Source organism: Oenanthe melanoleuca, chromosome 2 (genome assembly GCF_029582105.1).
Source record: "Oenanthe melanoleuca isolate GR-GAL-2019-014 chromosome 2, OMel1.0, whole genome shotgun sequence".
In the NCBI taxonomy this organism is placed as follows: Eukaryota; Metazoa; Chordata; class Aves; order Passeriformes; family Muscicapidae; genus Oenanthe; species Oenanthe melanoleuca.
This window is the reverse complement of record NC_079335.1, coordinates 20403616-20426852: the sequence shown is the minus strand read 5'-3', so window position 1 is coordinate 20426852 and position 23237 is coordinate 20403616. Positions and strand designations below refer to the sequence as shown.

At 37.3% G+C, this 23237-nt stretch overlaps 1 protein-coding gene across 1 annotated transcript in view; it reads right to left on the bottom strand.

Annotated features, from left to right (window-relative positions):
- Nucleotides 1-4770: 4770 nt before the first annotated feature.
- The window catches only part of UBR5 (ubiquitin protein ligase E3 component n-recognin 5), a 67423-nt gene continuing 48956 nt past the window's right edge, over nucleotides 4771-23237 (bottom strand). The window contains exons 38-59 of the mRNA XM_056485765.1: nucleotides 22386-22647; nucleotides 21769-22033; nucleotides 19546-19757; nucleotides 18950-19180; nucleotides 17456-17529; nucleotides 16726-16898; nucleotides 16513-16626; nucleotides 15772-15992; nucleotides 15030-15150; nucleotides 14817-14924; nucleotides 14316-14559; nucleotides 13648-13759; nucleotides 12980-13124; nucleotides 12542-12672; nucleotides 11606-11666; nucleotides 11143-11318; nucleotides 10691-10775; nucleotides 9605-9760; nucleotides 9116-9229; nucleotides 7694-7838; nucleotides 7036-7121; nucleotides 4771-5939 (exon numbers count right to left, since the gene is read on the bottom strand). Of these exons, the coding sequence (XP_056341740.1) occupies nucleotides 5727-5939; nucleotides 7036-7121; nucleotides 7694-7838; nucleotides 9116-9229; nucleotides 9605-9760; nucleotides 10691-10775; nucleotides 11143-11318; nucleotides 11606-11666; nucleotides 12542-12672; nucleotides 12980-13124; nucleotides 13648-13759; nucleotides 14316-14559; nucleotides 14817-14924; nucleotides 15030-15150; nucleotides 15772-15992; nucleotides 16513-16626; nucleotides 16726-16898; nucleotides 17456-17529; nucleotides 18950-19180; nucleotides 19546-19757; nucleotides 21769-22033; nucleotides 22386-22647 (3449 nt within the window). The 3' untranslated portion in view covers nucleotides 4771-5726. The remainder of the gene's footprint in view (nucleotides 5940-7035; nucleotides 7122-7693; nucleotides 7839-9115; nucleotides 9230-9604; nucleotides 9761-10690; nucleotides 10776-11142; nucleotides 11319-11605; nucleotides 11667-12541; nucleotides 12673-12979; nucleotides 13125-13647; nucleotides 13760-14315; nucleotides 14560-14816; nucleotides 14925-15029; nucleotides 15151-15771; nucleotides 15993-16512; nucleotides 16627-16725; nucleotides 16899-17455; nucleotides 17530-18949; nucleotides 19181-19545; nucleotides 19758-21768; nucleotides 22034-22385; nucleotides 22648-23237) is intronic.

The window sequence follows — 23237 nt, the reverse complement described above, 5'->3', positions numbered from 1 at the left end:
CTGCACCGCATCTGTTTCCTGAGGCTTTTTTGTGCCTTGTGAGAGACGCTCAGGCCTCACCAGGGCAGGGGATAAGAGAAGTTCCGTGGTGAGACCTGTGACTAAGCACAAGAGCAGCTCTGGTTTTCTACACGGATTTTTCTGAGGAGCAGAAACACGTGCCTGAGCAGCAAGTGACTGAAAAGCAGAGCAGGAATGCACAAACAGTAAATGAGAAAAGGTGGATTCACATTATCTACTGTTACCTGAGTACTGTTATTTCTGAGACATCCTTGAAGTTTGATTTCCCAGAGATACCTATACAAGCTGCTTAATCTCTATGTCCAGCAACAGTTCCACTCATATCAAGCATATGGACTACTAGGGATTCCAGCTTTTTGTCCAGAGCAATTAGAGGAACACTGACTGATGTAGAGCAAACCAAACAGACCCATTTACAGACAAATTCTATAGGTGTGTGTAATACACAGTTTGTTGATGGTTTAAGGGAGAAATGCATGAGTTTCTGGACCAAAACCAACAAGCAGCAGACTATTTGTATTAAATGACATTGACTTGCCTACATGTTGTCTTAGCCCCCAAATCTGATTGTCTTGGCTACTGTTTCAGAGTTCACTAAATAAGGAAATGCCATGTCCTGACAGGGATTAAGATCTACAACAAATTAATATAATCAGCAATTTAAAATTGTTCAAGTATTAGGAGATAAGTCCTTAAACATCTGCCCTTATTATGCACAGCAAATGTCTACTTATATGGTGCCTAAAGATGCACAAAAAAAGAAAAATACTGGAAAGGATTAAACAAACAGCATGTGGCTGTTCTTGCACCTCCACAAAAATATGCCGACTTCTGTTAGCTTTGTTTTATAAAAACTAAATCATGTACACAACACTGAAATACAGACAAGTGCATACAAATGAAATACAGCATTATGCACAGTTTTGCAAGATTTCAGATTACTCAGCTGTACCTAACGGGTGGTGGAGCTGTATTCCCCTCTTAGTTCCTCACTGCTGCAGCAGCTGTCCTGCTCTGGCAAACACAGCCATCACTGCTTTAACCATAACACCTCTTTCTTCCCTCCCTCAAAAGGTGTTACTTTTTGGGGGAATACTCAGCCACCTTTTAAATGGGTTATAAGTCTAATTTTGTATATGAAAATGCCATTTCAGGTAAATTGAAGAATTTTCATTTATAAATTAAACTGAAATCTGCTTTTCAGCTTAGCACTGTTCACTCTCAGAAAACCAATTTGTGAATAATTGCAGTATGTCTAAAGCCTAAAATTTCCCTAAGTCTCCTTGCAGAGAAATCTTACCTTGGGTTGTGGCAACAATCTATTTTCCAATAGATTTCCATGACTACAATATTCAAGCATACTAATTTGGTTAGCTACCATTTCCATTGGACAAAGAGATACTGAAGTTTTGCCATTATGGAGAAGTTCCTGAAACACTAGGGAGCAATCAGCTGCCTCTTGTTATACTAAATTGTCTATTATTATAATAGTAGTTTGTGGTGGTAATAGATAAAAAATACCTTTATATTAAGCCATTGACAAAGGATGAAAGTAGTCTGTCACAGGATTGTGTTTCAAGCAAGACATGAAGTTATCCTCTGAGACAACTCCACAAAAAAAACATTAAAAATATGTAAAAAATTAAAAGCCCTCCATGCTTCTCAATTCAGCAAATCTGAAATAGTTGCAAATAAAAGCCACACAAGCAATTTGCAACTAGCAAAGGATCCATCAGAGCTCCTGATGATGCCAGAAGTCCTGATGGGCAACTGCACTGTGATAGAGGCCACACTGCAGTTGTGAAGCCTGTTCATGTCCTCCCCATGGAGACCATGTGGAAACTTCCAGCACTGTGAGTTCCAGGTAGTCACTGAAGCTTTCACATGACCCATTCACCTGTGCATTTTAATGTGTGGTTGTGCATTCTACCTCAGAATGCACAAGCTAATGCCACACATGCTGAAATCCAGTTAATCTAGACATGCAGAATTTTCTATTTGATTTCAGCAGACCTGTTACTAAATAGGCCAATTGAAGAGTTCAGAAAAAAGGTCAAATCCTACAAAGCTTGAAAAGAGGAAGGGAATCAGAGCTACTGAGCGAGGTATCCACAGTTTGCCTTAGAGAGGAAACCAGAAAAACCCAAGTGTCAGTGAAGCGAAGAGCACGGACACAGCAGTAGCTCAGAATGGCATTTCCAGATGCACCCAGATGTGATCCACAGGCTGTGGGACTCTATAAAGGGGGTTAGGGCACAGCAGCAAGCACAGAAAGGAGGTTAAGAAAACCTAGTGAACCATCTTTCACGTGGTGTGTAAGGGTGACCAGGAGCTGTGCTGAATTCCAGCTCTCCCTGAGAAGTAACCACACAGGAGGTGGTTGATGGTGGCTGGGGAACTTCTCCCATCAGCACACCAACTACCATGGAGAGGTGCAGCCCTGCTCCCTACAGACTCCTCTTCAGATTCATGGAAGTAAACTTTTGAAAAACAGCAGGTCTGTATGATTTGCAAAATCGCATATAAAGATAAACATTGTTGAAGAGTTGAGGAAAATTTCCTTTCCTCTGCCTCCCTGAATGCTGCTGTGCAAGGATATTGGTTTGGATTCTCAAGTTTGCCACTTTACAGCTTTATCACTGCTTGATATCTAATGACTAAATGACTAACTTGCAGGAAAGAAAAATCACTTTCCAAACCACACAGGTAGGAATGACCACTGGATGGTAATTTTTCATTCCTGGAAAATTATCAAATCTGGAACAAGTGTTTTACCTTGGATGCAGCTAGCTAAGGAAAAGAAACCAAAGCCAAAAATTAGTCATGGAAATTAGCACTAAAGTATCAGTTTTCCATAGATTCAGATTAGGACCAACTCTAGTAGTTGGTTATAACATTTTATTAGTAGCTACCTTTATCTCCTCTTTTAGCAATGAACACCTAAGGATTTAGACTATTAAAAAAGTGTAAACATTACAGAATTTAACTAGTTTCTCTACCACATTTTAAGTGAACTAACAGAAGGGCTTAAGTCAAAGGGAGAGGAGGTGTATGATTTTAATAAACATTTTTCTTATTAAAATCTTGATATAGTTTGAATATACCATACAGAGGAAAAAAAGCTATTTATAAAGCTACATACATATTTCAAGTCAATGACGACAGCATATATCATTCTAAATTCCCTCTCTGCTTATCAGAATGCCTTGTGTGTGTATATATGGTGAGCTACTGAGCTATCTGCATAACTTTTGTCTAACTATACATTACAGGACTTAAAAAATGTTTAAGCTATATACAGAAATATATATACATATAACATATATTTATATGTTATACATACACATACACTTATATACATATACACACAATACATATATATATATACACAGTACTTTACATGTATATATGGCCTTTCATCCAAGGGCCTTGGATACTTCTCAGTACATCAAGCCTCACAAAGCTTTGTGTGGGACGGAGCTTTATTTTACAGACTGGAGCTTTGATGCCTATTCTAAACAGTTTCTTTTGTTGCTTTCTACTAACTTTGCACATTTCAGTTAGAGGCAGTTTTGGTAGTGGAAATAATCACAGCAGTTTGATAGCCAGGCATAAGATAGATGTTGCTTTGTACCTTTGTAACTTAGCCTCCTCAGTGTGAGAGAACAGCCACACCAGCATGAATTTTCTCTGTACTAAAATGCCTCTACCTAGATTTGTGTGGCTGTACTGTTTTTTATCTTTTAGCATAGTAAAATCTAATACAGTTTTGAACTTAAGATATGCTGGAGGTCACAACAGGAAATCTACAACAGACTCCAGTCCTTGTATATTGAAGCTATCCTTTCCTAGGATGATCAATTTAGAGGAAGTGTTAGTACCTGCAGAAATAATTCCACATCTATTTGTTTATCTGCAGTTTAACTACACAAGCCTGAAACAGTCTGCCTTATTTAGAAAACAGGATTTTCAGCATCAATTTGGCAACTGGTGATCAGAATTTGTGGTGTCAACTGTACTCAGTATCTTTAGCAACTAAATAAATGATGAAAACAGAGTTTTTTTTGAAAATCAGATGTAGGTAACTTTTGGTCATCCTAAAACTAGCTGACAAAAAGGAAAACCCGAAAGAGCTCTGGCAAAGGTGAGTTCCACTGGGATTTGGACGTACAGTTACATCAGCTCTTCCCAAAAAAAGGGAGAAAAAAAAATCATTAACATGGACTAATGGGGTTGGAGAAGTAAGAAAGAAGAACATCACCACCACAAAAGCCCTTATCCCTCAATACTTCAGTCTGCTAAGGTTTCATAAATTTCTTTTGACACAGAAAAAGTAGCTTCTTTCTTCATTAACCAATTTCTAACTCTCAAAAATCGCTCAAGCCTTAGGGAAAAGAAGTCCTAGATTATGGTCAAAGACTGCCCTCCCCAAAAGCAACCAACCACTTCAAAAGTGAACATACAGTAGAACTCACTACAATGAAGTTCGGGAATTTTATTCTAACCTAACTGCCTTGAGATTTTTCAGAACAAGCCACTTTTCCTTCAAACCACTTCTGTTAAAAGGAGGGGTTGCCTGGCCCATTTCTTTCAGGATTCTCTGCTAACTGTAAAATGTGGGCTAAATGTCTTCTGCATGTCAATTTTTCAGCTACAAAATTCAGATTTTTAATGAACAACTATGTTTAGTGTACGCTATTAGCTAAAGTATAAATGGCTTAATAAATAAAAACTATTGTTTCTTCAGTATGACTTGGTATTTTGTGTGTAATTTCTTTATTAAAAAACTGTAACAAGATACTTAAAAAAAGGCTAGATACAAAAGAAGTTAAGCAGCTCACGAACATTAAAGTTTTCCAAAAAATGTATCTTCAATAATCATGATCTTATAAACATTTTACAGTTACCAGAAAGTGCCCAGGCTGAGTTTACATAGTTAGATAATGTAGTACAAGTGTTGGGTTAGAACTGGTAGTGGAACAATCTCCTGACTGTCTGTTCACTGTAACAAGGATACAGAAATGTTGATTGTGAACTATGAAATACTGTGCATTGGCCTCATCATATATGTACAGGGAAAAAAAAAAACACTAAAGGTACAGATTACATGCAAAATATTAGTGATGGTATCTGATGTGCCAGAGTTCAATGCAATAGAACAAAAATTGCAATGGAAGTGGTTTCGTAAGTGAATAATCCCAACTTTGGGATCTGAGCTGTCAGGAACTTTTTACAAGTTCAATATACATGCTACACAACTGCAGCCAACCACAAATTAAACACCATTAAAAAAAAGTTAAAAACACAGAACATACTTAATTTTTTATTTCGAAATTCCCTACTCCCTCTATACAAGAACCTTTGCTGAAACACTTTCCACAAAGGCAGCAGTGAATTTTCAGAACATTTTACATATTTTTCCCTCAGCAAAAAGATAAATCACAGTGTAAATTATATTGTTCTGCTGTCATCTTTGGCTGGGGTTAGGCAAAGGAGCCATTAACTAGCAAACTGTTGCAATCACATATTGCTAGTGCTCCTTAGGCCTTTATGTTACAAATTTAGTACAGGAATGTTTGCATTTATATCTTTGAAGTACCACCAGGGGTATGACAGCATTAACTTTCATAAACTTTTATAGACAAATGGAAAAATCTACAAAACTTAGCTAGTAATATTACACAGCAATACACACTTTTTATACTCTACACAAAACCAAAATTCTTGGTCTTAATGGCGAGTAACAATTTTTGTTTCAAAATCTGCTTAGAGGAATAGAGTGGGACATAAAGGCGAGAAATGCAAGTGTTTGCTGTTGGAAGATGTTGGTCATCTGGTGGCCTTATTGTGATGGATGGCATAGGCTGGAATCCCTCCTCACTGGCGGGCAATGATGGACTTGAGGTCCAAAAGTAAACCTGAAAAAAAGAAGACAGCATTTAAAATTAGGATTTACAAGGCTGAGATTCATACTGCCTACAAACTTGTGTAGGGATAGGTTAATAAAGAACTGCACAGTCACAGCAGGTTTGATCATACTATGTTCTCTTCAACATGCCAAACTAAACTCCACAGTCATGCTACTGGCTTCTGTAATAGGTTCCTTCACTTCCTTTTGTCAACTGCTCATTCATAAAACTGATAAAAGCAGCACTCAAAATTATTCTGTATCAACAAATTCTCAGTAAATGTCATGTCCCCAAATCCATCTGGGAAGGTGGTGACAGCCATCAATACAAATTGAATCAGGAATCTCTCACAAACCACTTAGAGACTACAAAATGTAGTACTGGTACAGACAAAAGGCAGCAGAGAGTATTTGGTTTATTATCTCAATTGTGAAATACTGAGTCACCACACCAAGGTGTAACCACAGACACTTCTTAAAAAATGTGCTTTGGGATTTCCATTTTTCAGAGTACTCTTTGTTTCCTTTTAGTAGACTGTAAGGGAGAGATAGCACCTTGAACAGTAGGAAGTTAAAAACAGTTTTAAGAAGTGTACAACAAATAAAATTTACAGGCAAGTTTTTAGAAATGAAATCCCCTGAAGAGTCTCTCATTCTTTCATGTTTCTCATCAATTACTCCTAAAGGACTTTGAGAAGGACATGGTATCATTAGTGACATCTTACAGAAAGGACACACATACTGCTCTCAGGATACACAGAAGGCAGGTGAGTAGATGATCCATGAAGAGAACTCGACCTCAAAACCCTACCACCATCCCACAACATAGCTGAGTAACCACAGTTACTCATCTTAAGAGCAACTGTGCAGAATCAAACTGTGCTTCTGTAAGAGACCTGTGAACAGGGAGAAGGACACACCATGCTTACTTTCAGTTACAAGAAGGTCTAGAATTCACACCTGTTGTTTCCAGAACTAACTGTCTTAAACCCAACCCTACTACCCTGCTCTTCACGAAGTCCCTGCAGATAGACACAGTTAAGACCAGTATTGACACCAGTTATTCCAGTTCTTCTGCATATTTCCAGTGGGAATGGGCAACTTACCAGATCTTGTCTTTCTGTCATACTCATCTTCTCAACTATGGACCAAAACCAGCGCTTGAATTGCAAAAGCTTCTCAGCATTTTCTCCTGTGTGAAATAAAAAGGTATACAATTCAGCTGCTACAGTAACATCAAGAGACCCATTTTATGTGTGCTGCAGGCTGGATCTCAGCTACAAACGCATTCATAAAGTTCTGACATTGGAGACCAGTATTTCAAAACTAATAGCTTCGAATGCAAGACTAACACTGACATAACTCAGTACCACTCCCACTCCCCCCTCCTTACCAAAAAGTCCAACTGCAGCTAAGTGCAGTTTTAAAAACTATGCAAGTATTAAACTTGCATTCATCACATTTATAGTTCTAAAGATTTTTCACAAGAAAGATTTACTACCACTAATACAACCCATGTATTTAAGATCTAGTGACAGCAAAGTTGGAAAACATGCTTTCTCCACCCTTCCTTAACTGACGGTAAGTATTTTCAAAGGAATGTAAAAAAAATTCCCAAGTAATAACTTAATTACAGCTTTCACTGGCTTATTAACTAATGCCAGATTTGAAGAGATAGTTCAGTTTAATGCTGGTAATTACTCCACACAGAAAAAACAGTGTTGTTATCCCTGCAACTCTGTTTATGAGCAAGTTGTTTCATACCTGATTCATCGTTGAAAGAGGTAAAGCTGATTAGCATTTGCACATTTACTTCACCACAGCCGTTTACCAAAAGTCTGAAATCTTCTGCTGTCAAATCTTCTAATGAATTCTTTGGAAGTACATCCAGGAGCCCCTTCCTCATTGCCTTAAATGACAACCACAAAATGCACATGTAACCCTGTAACTTTTAAGATTGACTTTAAATGCATTACTGAAAAGTTTCAGGTGAAATCCCCTTTAACTCAAGATTCATTATTCTCTAAGCTGTTCTTTTATTTTAAAACTTTATCATCTGAGATGCGAATCTTCTGAAACTAAGAACTGCACCAATTTTTACACCCTACCTACTAGAGCAAAAGAAAGCAGTAATGGTTTGAGCTAGTATTTCACCAGGAGCAGAAGCACACACACTCTTTTAATGCTAAAACATTCAGGTATTTTGCTAAGCTGTGCTGAATCTGATGAGAATTTTTAAAAACCTGCATCTTGCATGTTACTTTTACTTTGCTTCCTCAGATACACGCCAACTCTGATTCAAAAGTATTACACACACGCACACATACACAAACATATATTCTATATGAGTAAGTAACATCCTGAAAAAATAGGAAATTCCATATTCAAAATGGAATACTATGAATCAATTTGCTTTAGAAAATTCCAGAATGAATACAAGTGTAAGGGTTTTCAACTCTTAAAATAAACAAGAGTCAAACTATTAATATATCCAGATATGGAGATCAAGTATTTTAATTCCAGGAACATGTTATTTCTGTGAGAATTTGGACCTCAGCTGCACAGAGGTAATCTGGCAGCCTGCTCCCCTATCTCAAATGTGCAGTAGGAAACCACGAGCACAAGAAACAAAGTTTAGAAGTAGCATCATGTGACAGACTGGCCTTCGTTAACTGTCTACAAAAATATATTATTCCATAAGTGTTATTTGACAAGAGCTTAAAAAAGGCAAATAACTTTTAAGATGGTTTTCTAGTCAATTTTTACATTTCTTGCCAGGCTAGTAGAAGTGGCTCTATAAATGACTTTTCCTTAGAACAAGGATGCAAACAAATCAAAGGTAATAAATTATTAGAACAAAGAAGCTGCCAAATACAAAGCCAAAGTTCCAAGAGGATTTGTGCCATTTGAGCTCAGGAAATGAACATATATATTTAACCAATGAGACCCACTATAAAATAAATTATCTTTCATTCTATAAAATAAATTACTCAAAGTACTCAGTCTTCACAGTACTGCATAAACAGCTATACAATTACAAAAAAAGATATTAAATACTTTTAATCAAGCTGTCAAGACTTTAAAGAAGTCTTGATTAGCAACACCACAATGAGGAGAATAATTAACTGACTGAAGTATTACAGATTTTTTTTTCTTCTTTTTAAAAAAACACCACTAAAGACTTACATGTAGAGGCTGCTCTGCTACTACCAACATTCGGTGTTCTGCATATTTCCGAACATACTCATATACATTCTGAGGAGTGACTGGTATATTTACACCGTTGGAAATAAGTTCAACCTATGGCAAAGAAATAAAGAACATTTAAAAGGGGGGAGACAAAAAGGGATATAAAGGAATTGAGATTATTACAACCACCAAAGTATGCTGCAGAGTGATTTATTGCTTAATATACCTCCAAACCCAGGCAAAATTTACTACTACAGGTCAGTTTTAAAGATTCCCTAGGATTGACTACAGTTGCCAGGGTCTATGGTAGGCACTATGTCATTTTCAAAGAAAAAAATCCAGGCTTCAATGTCTAAGAACACTACACTGAATCCAGGAAGAATAAAATTCTATCTGCTATCTGAGAAGAGCAGGGATTATGTGCACATTACAACCTGCATCAGCCGTTGAATTCAAACCACAGAGTATAGATGTAGCCGTGCTTACCTGCCCTCCACCCTCCTCCTTACACAGGTCTATTGCAAAGGCTAAATCCATTGCTGCAAACACTGCATCAGCATCTGCACTCTGGGAAGCAAGGATGAGTTGCCGAAGGCTTTCATACATAACTGGATCGAAAAAAGCAAAGTCGTGCCAGTTCACCTATGAAAAAGGATAGAAGTTTGAAACATAACAGGTGTTTGAGAATGTATTCAAATTATGTGATCTGTGCCAGATGTATGCACAAGCAACAAAGGATAAAAACACACAGAAATAAATACAAACACACAGAAATAAATGCAGTTAAACCCCTACTTTCAGTCTGCTTTAGAAGGTAAATTAGAATACTGGAAGAAATACATATTCGACAAGAAAAACCTGAAGAGAAGCATTAGAAGACAATCGCTCTTGGAAGACACCAGGGGGTATTTAAAGGTAATTTCTGCCATTAACTATTTTTCATTAAAGATTATATACTATGTTGGGTAACTGATTATGTGATCAAAACTGAATTTAAGGGAAGACCAACAGTAACAAACCTTCTTTAAGTTTTTTGCATCAGACAGAACTTTCAATGCCACTGACTAATGGATCAAAAGTGCTGTACATTACTAGTTTTTACTGGGCCAGGGCAGAAGTTTTGGTCAAAAGTTTATGTAATTTTTGCTCTGAATTAAATTACACCTACACCTGAGACAAAACTCTAACCACAAATTAATTCCATGAGCTGTCTCAAATATGCAAAAAGAATGCTTTTCTGTAAGCTATTGCCTAGCATTGTCTAATACTATCATTTCTGAGTCTCAGGAAAAAAAAAAAAGCAGACACCATGTAGTTTCTGAAGAGAGTTAAAGGCTAACCTATTACAAATTACAAATCATTACATCTTAGTCAAATACCTGGCTTCTACTACATCTACTCTGTTCAAAATTTAGGAAACAAAAAAATTAACAGTCCTCAAATTAAAGACCTCCATACAGTTCCAGTATCAATTCAGCTAGTTAATACATATGTGGTTAGGTGAAAAAACCCAGTTTTATAGATGAGATTTTCATTAATTTGAGGAAATTAAAATTTTTACGTTCAACTTACCTTTCTGCCAAGTAGAACTTTGATTACGTGTCTATTTAACGTGATGGGACATAGTTCATTCTGCAACAAGCACAATCCTAGGATTCTGAAAAAAGATGTTTGGAGTTTGTTTTGGTACAGAAGAAATTACACTACAGATCTTTCAACCAACTTATATTTAAGAGTTCCAATAGTCTTAAAAATTAAACTGGAGTTAGCTTTCCAAATTTATCGGTCACAAATGAAAATCATGGACTTAAATAATTTTTAAAAAGTAGTATAAAAATTAAAATTTAACAGGAAAAGAAACCCTAAGTAGACATATGCAAATTCCCCACTATCTAGGCTCAATGTGAGAAATAGAGACCATTAAAAAAAACTGTTTTTCCAGTCTGGATCATCGGTACTCTCCCTGGTGTGGTGTATGATTGTCTTTTACATTTTTTCAGACTAAAAAGTTAATGGTAGCATACCTGCCAATGTTTCGGAAACAATTCAGCCTTGCTTCTGTGTTTTTACCAGGTCTTGGTGTATAAAAACCTCGTTTTCCAGGTTGGTAGAAAAGTGGTGCATTATCATCCCCATCATCTGTATCATCTAATTCCATATCTACTACACTGCGGCTGGATCCATGTCGCTTTCGATTTTCCTGTTTTGAAAGTCAAAACAGCAATTAACACACTTAGTTCTAGTTACTGACACACATCAAACTATTTGCTACTAGACCCAAAGATTGATTCCATTGGTTAAGAATTCCTGTGATATTTCCTAATGATGACATTTTATACTTTTGACTAATTACTGTTAATCCTTTCAAAAGAAAATTATTAAACAGAACTTTGTCTTGCATGATAAAGAAAGCTTCCAATTGCTTCCAGTTTTAAAATTAACTGATAAAACTGAATCTTACATAATTTTTGTGCAACAGGTCATTACCTGCACTTTATCTGAAGAGTCTAGCAATCCAAGATCCAATATACTGTCAGCACCATTCTCCCTTGAGAAGGGAATAAAAAGGCAGATTTAATTTCACCATCATAGAGTCACAGAATGATAGAATGGTTTGGGTTAGAAAGGGACTTTGAAGACCATCTAGTTCGAACCCCCTTGCTGTGGGAAGGGACACTTTTCCTCTAGACCAAGGTGCTCAGAGCCCCATCCAACCTGGCCTTAAATGCCTCCATGGATCTACAGCTTCTCTGGGTAACCCGTTCCAGTGCTTCAATATCCTCACAGTAAAGAATTTCTTCTTGTTATCTAATCTAAACCTACTCTCAGTTTGAAGCCATTCCCCCTTGAATTGTCACTATATGCTCTTGTATGAAGTCCCTCTCCATCTGTTTGTTGGTTCCCTTCAGGGACTGGAAACGTCACAATTAGGTCACCCATAAGCTTTCTCTTTTCCATGCTGAACAACCCCAGTTCAGGCTCTCAGCCTTTCTTCATAAGACAGGTACTCCATTCCTCTGACCATCTTGGTGACCTCCTCTGGACTTGCTCCAACAGGTCTATGTCCTTCCTGTGCTGGGGACCCCAGAGGTGGATGCAGCACTGCAGGTGGGGCAGAATCCTCTCCCTTAACCTGCTGGCCACGCTGTTTTTGATGCAGCCCAGAACACATCTGGCACACTACCAGCTCATGTTCAGTTTCTCATCCACCAGCACCCATCAAATCCTTCTCAGCAGGGCTGCTCTCAATAAGAACTGTCATATTCTGAAACCAGTCAGAATAGATTAAACCAAAGCCAAGAAGTCACTTGTTCAAAGAAAAATATCTAGACTATCAATGAATAAGCTGCATATATTGGAGTTAGATGTAGAACAGTACAAGTGCTTTGGCCACAAAAACAATTCTCGCTTTTGATACTTTACCTGCCATGTGCAATAATGAGTTCCATTGCTTCATCAACTCTTGCTCTGAGGGAATCTTCACTAGCTAGTAACAGAAGCAGCTGAGCAGGAGACAATTCCAACAACATTCCTGTGATTTTACTTGCAAATGCCTGGGGATAAAGGAGTGATAGGTCTTACTATTCTTCTCCAGTTCTCCCATTTTCAAATACAATCTTATGAAAGTTTTGGTATTTTAAATAGAGAATACATTACAAGATACCTCCTAAGCTAAACAGCAAAGCTAAACAACAAATTAGAGAAATAAAATCTTAAGAAAAGTAAAAAGAAAATAAAATCAGTCTTACATGTTCGAATACTTTCAATTATGTTTCAATTATTTCAATCATGGATGAGGAAATAAATTTTTACATTACAAGATGACAAGAACAATCATTAGGTGTATTAGGGAAGTCTTACTGGTTGCATTGCTTGCACTCGAGGGTAGAGCCGCTCTCCAAGGGCTTGTCTGTGTGCTGGGAGAGGGTCAGGGTCATCACTAGGATTTCCTTCTGATGCTGGTCTAAAAGGCCGTGTGTCAATGGACAGTTGTCTTCTGAAGTCCCTTAAGATAATCAGAGCAGTTTGTACTCATTTCAGAGGAAAAGTGCAAAAATCCTCTGGAACAATATTATTTGCACACGGATTCATATTAGCATTAGCTTTACTGCTGGAATAGTAGTGTTGCTCATAGCTGCTTGGAGAGAATGAATCAGAAAGAGAACCAAAATGACCCAGAGATTTTATTATTATTCCTGTTTTGGATACAGCAGTCAGACATGCCACCAATAGCATTGTTGTTTCTAAACCACCTCACAATTTTAGTCTAGCACACAAGTTTTTGTTATTGTTTTAGCAGAAGAGACTAATGGCCTGTGGTTGAGACATAACCTGTTAATGCTGAAGTAAACGTAATAATTCTTTAAAGAATTAAAACTAAAGACTGAATTTCAAGAAATTACCCTGCAAATTGCTCCTGAAAAAGACTCCTTAAACAGGAGGAAGTAAAAGTATCTCTCCTGATGACATGCAAGGAAATGACTCTATTTCACAAAGTATCTTTATCAAGTTAAAGATTTATCACTTACCTATCCCTATCTCTCCGAGAACCAGTTCGCAAGCCACTACTTCTCCGCATTTCTCTCTCTCGCTCCCTTTCCCGATCTCTCTCTCCCCTATTTCGCAATCTCTGCATCAGACCTGAAGGGCAAAAAACCTCATAAACTTAAACATCTTTATATTTCTCTCTCCTACCTAAGTTTCAGTGTAAGGAAGACTAAATTTTGGAAGAGCTTGAAAGACACCAGTGAAACAGAATCATTCACTTAAGAAAGTGAAGTGTTACTGAAGTGTTCGTACCATTAAAAAGGGCAAAGTATTTCAAGAGTTTATTTATACTTCCAGAAGCATTAAAATGTATTTGTGGCAAGTCAGATGGAGCAGCAATATTAAAATGTATAAGCTCTTAAGAGCTAGTATCTTGACAGTTATTGCCTGCTGGAGAGAAGGACACAAAAAATCTGAGAACATCTAAACCAGACCCTTGTTGCGAAAAAAACAAAAGATTCCTGTTTCTGAAAGCATGGTGGGGGGAAGCAATTTCCTTGCTCCAGAGAACTAACAAATAATTTTTATGGATTCTGGGCTGAGCTAACAAGAGATGTCTCTGGCATGAGGCCAAGTATTTCTAGGTAAAAAAAAGCACACAAGTTTTTCATGAATATTTTCTGTAGATTAACTTCTATGCATCACTTACTTGTATGGGTACCCTTGTTGGCATTCTGAATGCAATCTAGATTTGGCAGTTTCTCATTTGACAGAAAAGCCTGGGCAATAGCAGTATAAAAGCTTCGTGCTACACCGCTGCCTTCTCCAGGCTCATCCTTAAAAGTAACTTTCACTCTGTGTACAGCCATCGGAGTGGTAGCACACCTACGGCCAAAATGGTTGTTGAGCTGCCTCATGGTCTGCTGAATTAGAAGATCTCTGTCTCGATCAACCTAGTAAGAAATATAAAAAGAATTCTTTCTTTACCTATTATCATACTGAGGGACTTTCAACTTAACAACAGATTTCTAGATACTGCTGCACACAGACTCAAAAAATATCAATCTGACTGGGAAAAACTACAGAGTAATTGCAATATAAGTCACTAAGTATGACTTAAGACACCTGCTTGCCTAAAATACAACTTCTCTCTATCAAGTTACTGTAATAATTCAACTTTTAATGAAAGTTTATTCAAAGATAGACTAACATTTTTTACCTCCAGTGTTAAATCCCTTGACTGCTGGTTTCTAAGTTTTTCCATTTCCCTGCGGAATTTCGATTCCTTTACTTCAAAGCCACCTAATTCAGTCAAGATCTAAAAATAATAAAAAAAGCAAACACAAACCCCAAAATCAGAATAATCAGGGAGAGTCACAATTTAGTTGTAAGAGGAAATGTCCTTACACTTAGAAATACATACCGATCCAGGCTCTGCTCCAACATCTTCCATGAATACTCTACCGAACAGCTCCAAAGAAAGGCGCCAACGGCCCAGCAACATGTCATGAGAAATAACCATGCCCATGAAGCTGCACTGTGGCCTGACAGAAACAAGAAAAAATTGACAGATACGTGGAATCAAGTTAAATTTCAGACACATTTTGTGTACTTCAGTTTTTTCTTATCCTCTGCCTTTAACTAAGTTTTTTATTCCTGATAAACAATGACACAATACGCTAAGTCTGTGGACAAAAGCTCATGAAGCTGCTTAGTTTCAGCAGAAACACAAGTCTTGCTTCCAAAGGGTAATTACTCCAAAACATCTAAATTTTGCTGCTATGTGGAATTCACTGTTACTGGTCTCTCATCAATTTCTTTTAACATAGCTGTAATTTGAAGAAGGGCAGTTCAATCTGTAGCTGCATTAAGTGTGGGCAGCACCACCACATAGATGGCAAGCTGTCAATTCCAAATGCTCAGCTTGGCTACCCAGGACATCACAGTAGGTCTGCAGCAGGAAGTCAGGGAGTAAAGGAATTTGTCTACAGTTTGCACAGACCTCTTTGAAGACTGTTGAACTATTAACTTTAGAAGCTACTAATCACAAACTACCAATGCAAACTAAATTAAGCTACCCGTTTTAATTTAAAGACTTTTCAGAGTCCCAAACAGCCATTTATCAGAGGAGTAATATTTCAAAGAGTAATTTTTAACTCAGCTACCTGAAAGATGTGAGGGGTGGCCCTTCACTCTCTGTCAATCCTATCTCTGCCAATAAGCTGCTTTTCAGTTGTGCTGCAAGATCATGAGCTGAAGGCCCTGGTTTTGAACTCTCAGATTCTTCTGTAGGCACATTTTGTTCTTCCCCTTCCTTCTTTTGCCGATTTTGCATGCTCATAACATTTTTCAAGTTGGCTGCATAAGACATTTTAGTTGGAAGAACCTAAAGGAAAAGTAAAATTTAATTGCATTTTCAAAGTGGCCTAGAAGGCTTTTTCAGTACATATATTCACAGATTTATATTTTAAATCACACAAAAGTGAACGCTGTAATTGACCTGTTAAAACACAGTGACCTGAATAATTTCAATAAATACAGAAAAAAAAATATTCTCCCCACTGTATGTTTGCATTTCATACGCTTGCCAATCAATGTTCAGTCTGAAGGTGAGTCAAATCTACTGGACTATAGGAAGATTTAAATCTTTATATAATTAGCATTCCAAAATTAACTCAGAATTGTACTGCTGCATTTAATAATCTACCTGAAAGCTGCTATAAATCAATAATCATCAAGTTTCTACATTAAGCACACTTTTCATAAAGATTTCAAGTTTTCACAGGCACTGGGCTTTTAAATTATCATTCCAAAAGCTACAAAAAATTCTCTCTGAAAACATTTAAGAAATGAAAGTTCTAGTTTAAATTATCATATTGTTTAAAATAATAAAGTTTAACATTTACCTCAAGGCAGTTTCTATCCACTGTAACTTCCACTAAGCACTTGCCACTGTTGGCAGAAGATGAGTACAGACCCTGACTGGGTCGGCCAAACAGATCTTCTTTGCGAGCATTTGGCTGAAAAGCAACAAAAGTGTTCTGGGTCAATAATATACTTCGGTGAGGAATGAAAAAGCAAACTGCAGTTTTCTTCCAAAACACCATCTCTGATGTCACCTGTAATAGATGTGGCTGGTCTGCCAAGGGGATGGCCTCTGCCAGAGGAACCTCAAAAGGATTGGGTGGAATGCAGCCAAGGAACGTCATAGAGTCTGACCGTCTGAAAAACGGATGGTTTTGGCCAGTCTCTGCTGGGAGGGTGTCATCATCTTTGTCGTTGAGGGTAGCACCTAAATATCAGAGATTACAAATCAGTTCTCACAGTTATAAAAGCAAAGGACATAAAATGCCAAAGATTAATATCCTTCCCTCTTAGCTAGAGGAGAATCTCTGCAAATTTAACACTTCCACAGGATGCTTCTGCAAATGCTGTATTATCCTTATTAATTTGCTTAGTTATAATTTTTATTCTTTTTACTATACCTAGCTTTACTGAGCAGGCACTTCTACACTCCTACACTGTATGTAGTGTTCCATTTCCAGCACAGTTTCATCAGATCCAAAAAATCAGTTTAACTATGATTCAAATTTTAATGTAGAATGGTAGGTAAGGGCAGAAATGCTGCAGTTTAGTGAGGAAGGAGATGAAAGACAGGCCCAAAATGAGAGGCAATGAAATAGGCAATGATAGAAGAAACTTGGTAAAATAACAATGCTAAAATCTTAATAAAACCCAACTTTACATATATAAGCAGCAAAATTTATTCAAAGTCTCAGCTAGCTGAAGGAAAAGAGCACTAAGAAAGTCTGGCATTTTGGTATGCTATATCAATTTTTGTATACTAACTTTGATTGGTATCATCATCATTTTCATGTTCTGAATCTTCATTGTCAAGGCCCAGTTCCAAAAGCTCCCGAGTTCTTAACAAGAATCACCCAAAACAACAACAAAAGAAAAGAAAAAAAAGTCAATCATCCTAAAGAATTATGCAAAACATCTGTATCTGTAGCATAATCAGGAAATGTATTTAAGATTTTTACATAACAAAAACAAAACTAAAACTGAAGCACTGTAGAGAACTTCTCATTACATACTCACTACATCACTCACACAGTTACCCTTAGAACCATTTGGCCACCGACCAATTTTGGTTTTAAAAGTTACAGCTTTGGGCAGTGATGCTTGGTTTTAAACACTCTATCAATAGTGGAAGAAATATATAAGTGAATACTATTCCAAAATTTTAAAATAATCTCACTGATGTAATTTCAGAAGGTAAGTCTGCAGGCTGCACATTAAAAACCTTGATTTCGCTGTATTATACTACTGTTCTGTCAAGAACTTTGATTAGTATTCATTTCTGGTAGTTTATGCATTGTGAAATGTGTTCTGAAACTAGATGAAGAGTGATAAAAGTTCATTTCACTCAGACTACCTATATATCATCAAATAGAAGTAACTGTTTGAACCATTCACTTTTAATTGAAAAGGTCTAGGCCTTCATAGTTTCAAAAGCATTTCATGAAAATTTTGCAATTCTTTAACAAACAGTTATTTGACAGATTTCAGTATGTGATTTTTTTTTTTTTTTTGAGAAAAGCAGCTTCTGTAATTATGTTATTGCCTGTAAAAGTTGATTACTGTATTATATAATTCTTACTTGTGAGGAAATTACTGTTCATAACATCCCCCTCTAGTACACCTTTAAGGTCATAACAAACCTTACATTACCAAGATAAATAGAACATAGTCTTGCAACTGAAGTAGCAGTCCAATACATCTAGAATATCAATATTGCATATTTTACAGTTATTAAATTTGTAGGGAAAATGGAAAGTTAAGCTTCCCTACTGTGCTTTAAATATCAGGTGAGTCTCAAATGCACATAACCAAATGGAAAACAAAACCACAAAGCTCATTGTATCAGACAATGACATTTTCTCCAATGTCATCTCTAACATGTTTAATAGATATCTAAGTAAGCTGTAATCACATCAAATGCATGTCTCACGTCATTAACTGAGAAATAGTCCTGAGTGAGTCTTTTAGAGGCACTGCTAGAGTTAAAAATTCAACTCAAGTTTTAACAGTAAGAAAACATTTTATAGCATAAAAATAAGTGAACAGGGTACTGCAACAGGCTTATCAAACACAGGTACATTATATACCATTATAGAAATCCTTTTTGCAATATGTATGTTACTACACACACACACACAGAGACATACAGATTAATGCATATATTTCTACGAGTTGCTGAGGAACAATGCCAATGACCGAAACAAAAGAGCTTATGCCACTTTTACTTCAGTTTTTTTTTGTAGGAGTCAACTTCAATACCTTTTCCTTTCCAGCTGAGGAGTATCCAATGTTGTCTGTTGATTCATTGCTTTAATCCAATAAATGAGGGCTTGAAAAACATAAGCCACATGCTTTAGTGAGCAGACATCCAGAACAGGAAGAACGTCCGAGTGCTCATCGTTGTGGGAACGCATCAAGGACAGAGCGTAGTTCAGGAAATCACCGCGTGCTGACATCATCCCCTGACGGGCACTGAGTAAAGTTGCACGTCTAGTGAAGGAAAGGGAGTGAATACAGAGACATCAGGCATCACAGGAGACCACATACTTTAATTATAAGCCTTATATTTGAAATGTGGATGTAAAATCGCAATGAACTCCACACAAAAATAGTGATAACAAGCTACAAGCATAGAACAAGCAGTTCAGATGCAGTACATTGTAAACAGTTAATGCTCAAGATTAATCTAGTATGTTAGAATAAACCAAATAGTAGCAACACAAGAATCCAACTTAAATCAAAACAATAACTACATTTCAGCACTGCAAAATTAGATTTCTAAGGTGTCAGTGAATAAGATTTGACTATAAAACTGATAATTCATATTGCATGCAGTAATCAAACTATATTCATACCTTCTTCCCTCAAGTGTTCTCAAGCTGGCTTCCTCACGGGCTGTCATCCTTTCCCTTCTAGCTGAGTTCTGAGAAGCATGGAGAGGATGATTTGGATGCCCAGGATCACCAGCAGATGATAATGCTGAGCCATAACGCAGCTGAGCTTCAGTAGAGTCCATGATACTGACCATCCAATTCCAAGTAGGAATAAGCTTTTCTTCCACGTAATTCTATAGAAAAGGAGATTTAAAAGGTTTTGCAAACAACAGAACTAGATAACAAGAATGAAATCTTCCTGATTCCATACGAAGAGGCTGTAAAACTATGCTCAAGAATTACCAATGACTGGTTTCTGAAAGCTCTTTTGAAAATGCTGATTTACTGTGGTGGTATGCAGCTCTCATCACTTAATACTTTGGTATCTATAAAGCATTCTCATCATCTCTCCTACTTCTCCCCTTATGACTACTCAGCATCTCCCAGGTGTGCACAACTCGGCAATTTTAGCTCAATTCCTGACTTTCTATCAGCTTTAACAGCCCTCATCCTGCTGTGGAATTCATGAGCCAGATCTTTCACCATTCTTCACACCTTGCAAATTACTCAATGAAGACAACAAAGTTAAGACCTGCACAGAGAACTAAGTCTGCACACAAGTCTCACCTCCTAGTCTCATCTTTGCTTTACCTGTTCCCACTACTGGCTCTGCAGCTTGCTTTTCTTGCAATCTGCTAGCTCCATTGACCTGTCGGGATTTTTTGATCCAACATCAGTCTGCTTTCTTCATTCCTCTGCATTCTGGTATTCAAAAACATCCCTCACATTTCTAATGCACTAAACTAACAAAATGCTGTCTCAACCCCATTTCTGTGTCCAAATGAAACCTCCACTGTTCAGCTTTCCTGTGCTAATACGAACTTCTTGCTGCCTCAGCTGGACAGATCTCCTATTCACTTTTCCCATTAAGAATCTCCTGAACAGAAAATTATTTTAGTCTCCTCCATAATAAAACTACACTCTCTTATTTCTTTCCCTGTTTGTTTACCCCAGTGTTTGATCCCAGAATATCTTTCTAGCCTTCCTCTTCCAAATCAGAAGTCTTTTCCTTCCATCACACTGTGAAAATAGTCATACAAATACCATGTGGCTCAATTACAAATAAATATATTGTCAGCAGGTTTCCACATCCCAACACAGCCCTACTAACAGAAAACAGCATCCCTTGATTTCCTGCCCCCACACAGCAGCTGTGCTATTCTGACAGCTGATTTCTGTACTAAATTCAGTACATATACTTTTACCCTATACACTATGCCCAGGAACAACCTGATACACACTTTCTGAACACCCTGGAGTCCCTCCTGCCTTGTCAGTCTCTGAAACTATGTCATGTCTGTACATGAAGGGGAACACTGCTGTCTGACATGTATTTTCTCTACAGATGCTTGTTACATAAACTTTCAAAAACAGACAGTCAAGAGCTCTGTATAAAAAAAATGTGCATAACGTGGAAAGGATGACAAATATCCCTGAAGGAAGAGACCATGAACAGTACATTTACCTGTACAAATCTTTTATCTCATTAAAATTTTTGGCCATGTCAAATAGTTCATGTCAAATAGAATATGGCAATAGATGTCTAGCAGAAATCCACAGTCAATTCTGACTTAACTAATTACGTACCAGTCAGACATTGTTTAAACAAAATCAACTTAATTATTTTTTTTTTTTTTAAATATATGTATATTAAATATTATCAATTTAATGAAGTAAGTAACCATAGTTACTACTTTAGCCCACACTGTCTCTTAACATAAGAAGAGGCTGAGAATGCTGGAACACTTCAGACTGAAGAAACAAGCTCAGGGTGATCTTACCAGTGTGTACAAATACCTGATAAAAAGGTATGATGTATACAAGTCAGACACTTCTTAGTGATACCCAGTGAATAGACAAGTACAAATTGAAATACTTGCTAAGTCCCTCTAAACTCAAGAAAAATGCTTTTACACTGTGAGAGCTGTCAAACATTTAACAGGTTGTTCAGAACAGCGGTGGAATCTCCATCCTTGGAGATATTCAAAACCTAACCACACAGTCCTGAGCAGCCTGACCCTCAAAGAAATTTAGACTAGCCAATATGCAGAAGTCACTTTCAATCTCAACAATTCTGTAATTTTACCTAAAAAACACTAGTTGTACTGAAATTATGTTTCTCCATGAAAATTTCCATATTCTTACCTGCAAGTTAACTGCATCTTGATAAGTCAGCTTCACTGCAGCAGGAATCTGGGAGTATACTAAGTGATTGTATTTGGGAATCAGACCCATCAGATCAGATATCTGCCGTATCACAATGCTGTATGCTCTTGCTAAGCTGCTTGCAGATGTTAAATAGCTGCTTGCATTGCTGGCTTCAAGTGCTGCAGCAGCTGCTGCAGCACTTGTACTGATGGTACCACTCCGACGTAGGTTTGAGGGATCAATATAAATCAAGCCCGCTGAACTTGCTAAACATAAAAGAAGAGATTACATTAATGAACTCATTTAATCTTTGCTATGTGGTTTGTGTATGGATTGATTTCATCAAGATTTACAGAAATAGACGTGTAAATATTACTGACATCATAAATGCAACTAGCAAATAATTACTAACTACAGTAAGCATACTCAGTGAGCAGAGGTTAACTGCAACAGACCTTTTCCTCTTTTTTAAGTTCAAAACTAGAACTGGAACAGTCAAGATAGGTCAGCACTGTGACACAGAGATAAGATTTCATCCTTAAGAGAATAAACAAAAGCAGAGGAAGGAACAAAGCCAGAGCTAGCTGGCATTCATGCATGCAATTCACTCAGACTTGCCTGCTGGGGTTGACGTACTAGAGGGAGCTGTGCTGGTAGTCCTCTGGTTTTGGGTGTTCCGTACAGCCCACTGCATGGAACGGGGAGCCTGGGCAGCACCGTTGGCGTGGGAGCTATTGGTGGTTCGCTCCAGAGGCTCATCAAGCATGAAGGTCTCCTGCTCTATGTCATCACTCTGACTGCTGCTGCTATCAGAGTCACTGGAATCATTCGACTGAGAGTCATCCTCAGAAAAAAATGCTGGAACACTGCTAGCTCCTGTTGAGAAAAATAAGCAATAACTGACAGTTCCACACCTATGCACATATACATGAGCAGATTTCTTTCATGAGAGACTACACTATACTAAAAGGGTTCAAGTACCACTATTGAAAATGTTCAATAAACTATCCTTATACTGCTAATTCTCCACAGGTGTAATGAAAAAGTAGTATGATTAGTTACACTTCAAAATATCAATCATGAAGTAATTTGATTTTAAAATTCTTTACTGATTCTACCCCTAGGAAAAGAATTCTAAAAATTATGTTTCCAAATTGGACGGTAAAGCAGTTGCTCTCAAAAACCTCTACAAGGAGTGCTCAGGTTTTGGATGTTGATTTAAATCATACCATTGTTTTAAACTTCTACACTTAAAAATAAGTGAGAACATTTCATTTCACTACACAAGAGCATGAGGTAATTTCTAACACATGCAGATGCTCTGTAAGAGCAAAAAACGAAGGTCACATCTTTAATGCATTTCCTTGTCCAAAGAGTCTGCACAGTACCTTACTATCAGAGCAAAGGAAAAACAGGAAATCTGGGGAAGGAGGAGGGTACTTACTCCTAATATCTAAGTTTAACCA